At 36.8% G+C, this 7500-nt stretch overlaps 1 protein-coding gene across 5 annotated transcripts in view; it reads left to right on the top strand.

Annotated features, from left to right (window-relative positions):
• LOC125029029 (solute carrier family 22 member 20-like) overlaps window positions 1–2328 on the top strand; it is a 10286-nt gene extending 7958 nt beyond the window's left edge. For all 5 annotated transcript variants that reach the window (XM_047618752.1, XM_047618755.1, XM_047618756.1 and 2 more), the window contains exons 10-13: window positions 974–1134; window positions 1387–1451; window positions 1706–1825; window positions 1985–2328. In XM_047618752.1, coding sequence (XP_047474708.1) covers window positions 974–1134; window positions 1387–1451; window positions 1706–1825; window positions 1985–2188 — 550 coding nt within the window. In that variant the 3' untranslated portion in view covers window positions 2189–2328. The remainder of the gene's footprint in view (window positions 1–973; window positions 1135–1386; window positions 1452–1705; window positions 1826–1984) is intronic.
• The last annotated feature ends 5172 nt before the right edge of the window (window positions 2329–7500 follow it).

Genomic DNA, 7500 nt, shown 5'->3' with positions numbered 1-7500 from the left:
TTATACAAGTTTTTATTAAATCCTTAAATGTGATTTCAATGGTTTGGCGAGGACGCGATTTTTTTCGAATAATACAAGTGCTGTTATACTGTCCCAGTAAAAATGACTTATTACACTTTTGGCGTTCAATAAATAACTAAATAAAAATAAGTAAAATTAATATATCAGTAGAGAAGACTGTTTGAGATCAAAGTCTCTGAGAATATGTGGCCAATAAAGATATCCCCATACAACGACCCAACTGGAGCGCCACTATGATAATAAGATGGATACCGTAATATACATTATTCAGAATGATATATTTAAGCTAAATTCTACTGGCAATACAAAGTCAACCTTTACGACACAGTATAACTGTAATAAAACGTTCACGAAAGGGACCGAAATCCAGTGACCTGTAAGGACCACAAACGACACCGCATTAACATACTTAAACCCTTCAGGGCGATCATACTCTTAACGATCTCATATTTTCAGATCAAATCTTTCAGCGACATCCACAAAATTCTACTTAAGGCAGAGCTCAGTCTTGGCATAATATTCCAGCAACTTCGAATTTACTCGTATGTCCTGTTCGAACCCTACAGTGCTGTCATATTACAGCGACCACTTATTCACATCTCGATCGTATAGTCTCGAACCCCTGCAACAACGTCATACTCTAAAGACCTCGTGTTTGCTACGTAAATCTTCCAGTGACGTCATATTCAAACAGCTGGAACCCTCCAGTGAAGTCATGCTCTAACGGCTTCGTAATTTACACCTCGAACACTCCACTAACACCATCCTCAAATATTTCGAACTCTCCATTAGCGTCACACTTAAACGACTCCATATTTACACCTGGAATCCACTATTGACGTCATACTTAACCAGCTCGAACCATCCATTGATGTCACACTTAAACAACTTCGTATTTACACACCGAATTACTTATCCAAACGACCTCAAATAACCTCATCTTCCTTTTCAGCTCGAACCCCTTCCTGTACGTGTGTCTGAGCGGCTCGATGGACACCTCGGCCATCCTGCTTATGACGCCCCTCAGCACACGCCTTGGGAGACGCGTCATCGTGGGCGGCGGGATGTTCGCGGGTGGCCTGCTCTTCCTGCTAGAGCTCCTCGTCCCGGAAGGTAGGCGTGGGTGTTGGGGTGGTGAGGGGATGCTCTCTCTCTCTCTCTCTCTCTCTCTCTCTCTCTCTCTCTCTCTCTCTCTCTCTCTCTCTCTCTCTCTCTCTTTTGTTGTTGGATTAAATGAAATTCTGTTAAAAGTGTTGAATGTGTTAATGAAATTGTGGATAATAAAATCGACTTCATAAGATTGATATTGCTTGTACAAGAACAATGGGGTATACCATCTATTTATTACGTATTCCTTTTTTTCAGATTACTTCTGGCTCAAATGGGTGCTAGTCATGGGCGGTTTCCTTTTAGTGGCGGGCTCGTTCCAGGTGAATTGAATGTCTTGAGGAATGCACAGGAGAAACCGTGTCACTATAATTATTATCATACTAAAAGTTTTGTTTTGTGGTTCACAGTCAGAAAGGTATATGTTGGTGAACTCTATATGTCTTTAATATCGCTACATTTTAAATCATATCAATATGCACACTTGGTATCATTACGTACACATCATTACGTACACATGTATACGAAGTGTTTTCTTCTACTTGTAGCATTGTCATATGACACATATCGCCAACAGATGAACTACGTCTACGGGCCGGAGCTGTTTCCGACAGAGATTCGAAATCGAGGTTTTGCATTTGTTAACCTCATGGGTTCCCTCGGATTCGTTTGCGCCCCTTTCATCACGTACAGACTGGTAGGTGGCTACTTGTATTTTCGTTTGTGCAGACACATAGATATATAAACAACTAAACATACAGCAGTGTTTATAGCAAACATAAATGCTATACATCCCTTAAAACTAAATAAATCCATACCACCTGCCCTTAATCCCTCTACCTGATTCCCTACACAGGTCCTCATTAGGTGGTGGGTGGCATCCGTGACTTTCGGCTGCGCTGCGATAGTAGGAAGCTTCACCCTCCCTCTGCTGCCGGAGACGAGGAACAGGTCGATGCCAGACACGTTGCAGGCGCTGGACGAGAGAAGGGGTAAACGCAAGGAAAAGCCTGCAGAGACTGGGTACATTAATAAGGAGAGTGAGGAGAGCAGATTGTGATGGGCTCTCTCTCTTTGTTAGTATCTTTGCGTATGGGAGAGAGATGGTAAGAATTTATCTCCGGGTTTCTTTCTTCTCTCTTTCTTTCTCTCTCTCTCTCTCTCTCTCTCTCTCTCTCTCTCTCTCTCTCCTTCTTTCTCTCTCTCTCTCTCTCTCTCTCTCTCTCTCTATATATATATATATATATATATGTATATATATATATATATATATATATATATATATATATATATATATATATATATATATCTGTCTAGCTGTCTCCCCTCTGTCTCTGTCTCTCTCTCTCTCTCTCTCTCTCTCTCTCTCTCTCTCTCTCTCTCTCTCTCTCTCTCTTTCTCTCTCTCTCTCTCTCTCTTTCTCTCTCTCTCTCTCTCTCTCTCTCTCTCTCTCTCTCTCTCTCTCTCTCTCTCTCTCTCTCTCTCTCTCTTTCTCTCTTTTTCTCTCTCTCACTCTCGCAGGTGAAAATGTCTCATGGAAATAAAATTCTTTTTAGATCATATTGTTTCCATACCATTCACATAAGACTAATGAAAAAGAGAGAAAATATCGTTAGTCATATTAATTTATATATTATTTGCAATTATGCAATTGTACCTATCGTACACATATTCACCAAGTACACCCACACCTCCATGTACACTCACCCACACACGCATACAGGAAAATGTGTACGGTGAGGTGAGCCAGCGATTTAGAAGTCTTGGTGTTAGGACAAACTACCTACATGAGTTACAAGAAAACTTCTTTTTTATTATCATTATCGTTATTACGATCTGCCAATGCATACTGCATGAATAAAAGGCTAACAACGCCAACAGTGTATACTATCCAATCAGTTCATTATTTAAGGTACTCATATTTTGAGAAGATAAATTGAAAAACCTGACAATTGCAATAATCATCAGCATTTACTTCATTTGGCATTCTCATATATGTTTAGACATGCTATAACAATGAAGAGACGAGTGTGTGTGTGTGTGTGTGTGTGTGTGTGTGTGTGTGTGTGTGTGTGTGTGTGTGTGTGTGTGTGTGTGTGTGTGTGGAGAGAGGATGTTTGTGGTTATGTGTACAGTATGTACAGCAAGTACAAGTCCGTGCACCTATCAGTACATTTATTTATCTATAACTTACATCATGCCTATTCATTGATAGTGATGATGATTATGGTGATGATGGTGTTAACGATAATACTGGTAATAATGATAATAATAACAACGATACTGATAACAACATGATATTGATAGAGATAATAATTTGATGATAATAATGATAATGGCTCTGATAATGGTGATGAGGGTGATTGTATTACAATGATGAAATGATAATGATAATGCTAATGCAAATAATAATAATAATAATAATAATGATAATAATAATAAAAATAATAATAATAATAATAATAATGATAATGGTAATAATAATAATAATAATATTTATAATTATGACAATGCTAATGATGACTAAAATAATAATGATGATGATGATGATGCTGATGATGATAATAATAATTATGATAATAATAACAATAATAACAATAACATTAATAATAACAATAATAATAATAATATTAATGATAATAATAATAATAATAATAACGGCATTAATACTAATAGTAAAAATAGTAATACTAATAACTGACAATGATAATAAAAATGAGAATAAGAAATATAATTATAATAATGATTGATGATGAGCATGACTCCGTATAAGGAAATGGTGCACGTGACAGGGCATGTACAATACAGTAATAATTATAGAATACAGAACATCAACAATATAAATGATATGCTGATAATATTTTGTAGACACTATACACAGGGAGAATGTATCAAATTAATGTTCGATTATACGGAAAAGAAAAAGAAAACGAAAGAGAGAGAGAGAGAGAGAAAGGGGGGGGAGAGAGGGGGGGAGGGAGAGAGCGAGAGAGCGAGAGAGAGAGAGAGAGAGAGAGAGAGAGAGAGAGAGAGAGAGAGAGAGAGAGAGAGAGAGAGAGAGAGAGAGAGAGAGAGAGAGGGGGGGGGGGGGGAGAGAGAGAGATAGAGAGGGGGAGAGGGAGAGGGAGAGAGAGAGAGAGAGAGAGAGAGCGAGAGAGAGAGAGAGAGAGAGAGAGAGAGAGAGAGAGAGAGAGAGAGAGAGAGAGAGAGAGAGAGAGAGAGAGAGATTTAAACGCCAGACACTGGGTGAGGAGCTGTACAAACACTGAAGACATGGAGGTTATGCCGGAAGCTAAAAGAGGCGATAGGCCTAATGCCATCAAACACAAAATGTTTTCCTGCCTGACTAACTGGAGGACAACCGACCTGACACAGCCTTTGAAAACTTACTAGCAGATATATATCATGTTCCTTTGATACAAGGATGGAAGGGGGGGGGGGGGGGGGACGCATATCAAGACTTGAGGAGATAAATCATAAGACTGTGGAATATTGGAGACGTGAAGGTCATACCAACCTGGAGGTCATACAAGAACTGTTACAGAAAGCTGGGTAGATCTAGCAGATAGCCGGTAATGATAATGCTAATAATGACAGTAATACTGATAATTATGATGATTCTAAGACGGCTGCTACCATCAGTACTACTGCTGCTGCTACTATTACTAGTAGTACCACTACTACTATTACTACTGATGCTGCTGCTACTAGTACCAATACAAGTACAACTACTACTAGTGTTGCTACTGCTGCTGCTGTTGTTGCTGCTAATGATAATAATAGCATGCTAGTAATGATGATGATGATGATAATGATGATGATGATAATAGCATGCTAGTAATGATGATGATGATGATGATAATGATTACAATGATGATAATGATAATGATAAAAAGATGACAATCATAACAATGGCAATGATAAAAATAATAATAGTGATGAAGGGAACAATGCTAAAAATAATAATGATAATAATGATAATAAAAATGATAATAATGATAATAAAAATAATGATAAAATGATAATGATAATGATAAAGATAATGATGATAATCATAATGATAATAATAAGAATGAGGATAATGACGACGACAGTGATAATGATAATGATAATAATAGTAATGATAGTAATGGCAGTAATGATATTAATAAGAGTAATGATGATAATAACAATGATAGTAATGACAATAATAATAGTAATAATAATGGTGATAATGATAATGATAATGAGGATAATAATAATAGTAATAATGATATTAATAATAAAATAGTGGTAATGATAATAATAATAGTAATAACAATAATAACAATAATAACAATAATAACAATAATAACAATGATAATTATGATAATGATAATATTAACAATAACGACAACAATAATCAGTATCATTATTACTATTCTTGTTATCATTAGTATTATCATTATTATTATTAGCATGGCTGTCATTATCATTATTTTTATCATAATGATAATTGTGGTAACAATAATGGAATTAACAATATCAACGGTAATCATAATGATAATAATATAAATAGGGAAAAAAATAACAAGCCTACCGATAAATAAACAAGGTAAAGAATTGATAAAATAAACATAAATAGAAAACAAAATAGTGATGTGATTTTGTCATAACACGAGATGACACTGTGCTAGAATATAAGGAAACACGTGACTGGACATAAGTGGCAAGCGAGGTGTATATATCTATATTGGGTACAGTATATCTCACAATACACTAGTGGGCATGCTGTTTTCTGCACAGGACGCTCTGGCACGTTATATGCACCCACAGTACATTTTTGAGCCGTCAGATACTTTACATCTAACCTAAAAGATACCTAACCTTAACGCAGGTCTTTTACAGTGAAGGCTCGAGAATTCGTGGTTTAGCATCCATTACTTTCTTGGGTAACGTGAGTTCCATGGTAGATCCAAATGTCTTTGATGTTATACAGGCTGGTGAGAGGTGTAACATTGTAGTCAATGGTTGTGCATCTACCACTTGAACTGGTGTCTGTATCAGTTTAGGGAGTGTTTGTAGTAGGTGAGAGTGCCCACTGGTATAGTTGGGTGCTGTAGGTGGAGTGGAGTTCTAAGGGGGAACCGGAAGGATCGTGAGATGCTGATCTTGGTTCTGATTTTCTTTTCTTTTTTATCTATCTATCTATTTATCTTTTTTTTTTTTTTTTTTTTTTTTTTTTTTTTTTTATTCTACGGCTTAAATACACGAGGACTGTGTAAGAGAATGGGGAACGAGGGGATCCTGCGGTACAGAGAGAGAGCCAAGAGGTGTTCGTGTCAGCCAGCCAAGGCAGTGAGTCGAAGGAAGCACCTGCTGGCGAGAGTGCGAGTACGAGGCCGTGGACCTGATGTGACCCAACCTGGGAAGTATACGTTGCGGGGTCAGGACATAGGAGTAAATAAAGAAATAAAATAATAACTTCGAAGTAAGATGACTACCGATGGCGATGACTTCGACGCCTTACTTTCAACCCTCGGCAATTTCCCGGCGTGGTCGTCACATTACTAGTTGAGTAAAGATTAATAAACTAGCAAGAAGCCCTTCATTTAACCCTGCTAACGTCCGTAAAAATGGAGTATTAAAGTAATTTTTTTGTATAATAAAGTTAAAAATTGGAAACATATAGAGTTCAATGATTTTATAGCATCGGTAATCGAGAAAGGATTTTAAAGGTTGTTAATCATCGAAGTCAAAGACAATATCGTTTTCGAAGGACGGATAGTGACATGAAACTTGATATCATCAACTATGCATGTTCTTATCTATGGAAGAGGCGCTTGGAGTCTGCTATTATCACTGCTTTATCACAACTACCACTCACAAATACCACCCACAACTTCTACTACTGCTACTACTACTACTGCTACTAATTATTATTATTATTATTATTATTATTATTATTATGATTATTATAGTTATTATTATTATTATTATTATTATTATTATTATTATTATTATTATTATCATAACAATTGTAATAATAATTGTAATGGCAATAATAATAATGATTAATAATTATAATAATAGCAACACAACTACTAGTACACACATGTGTATGTGCGCGCGCGCGCGCGCGCGCGCGTGTGTGTGTGTGTGTGTGTGTGTGTGTGTGTGTGTGTGTGTGTGTGTGTGTGTTTGTGTGTGTGTGTGTGTGTGTGTGAAAAAATTCATGCAAATAATTTCTAAAACCATTAAATATGTTGCCATCAATGCCAGAGAGTTGGAATTCAAACATCTTAAACAATCTGAAGGTCATGGATAAGTGTATAGCAGGCCACACGAGCATCTTACGAAAGACAGATTCAGGAGCCGGTATTAGCTTCAAACGACTGCAAAAGAAGGACAACG

The sequence above is a fragment of the Penaeus chinensis genome, chromosome 9 (assembly GCF_019202785.1).
Source record: "Penaeus chinensis breed Huanghai No. 1 chromosome 9, ASM1920278v2, whole genome shotgun sequence".
Taxonomy (NCBI): Eukaryota; Metazoa; Arthropoda; class Malacostraca; order Decapoda; family Penaeidae; genus Penaeus; species Penaeus chinensis.
This window is presented reverse-complemented; position numbering and strand designations above follow the sequence as displayed.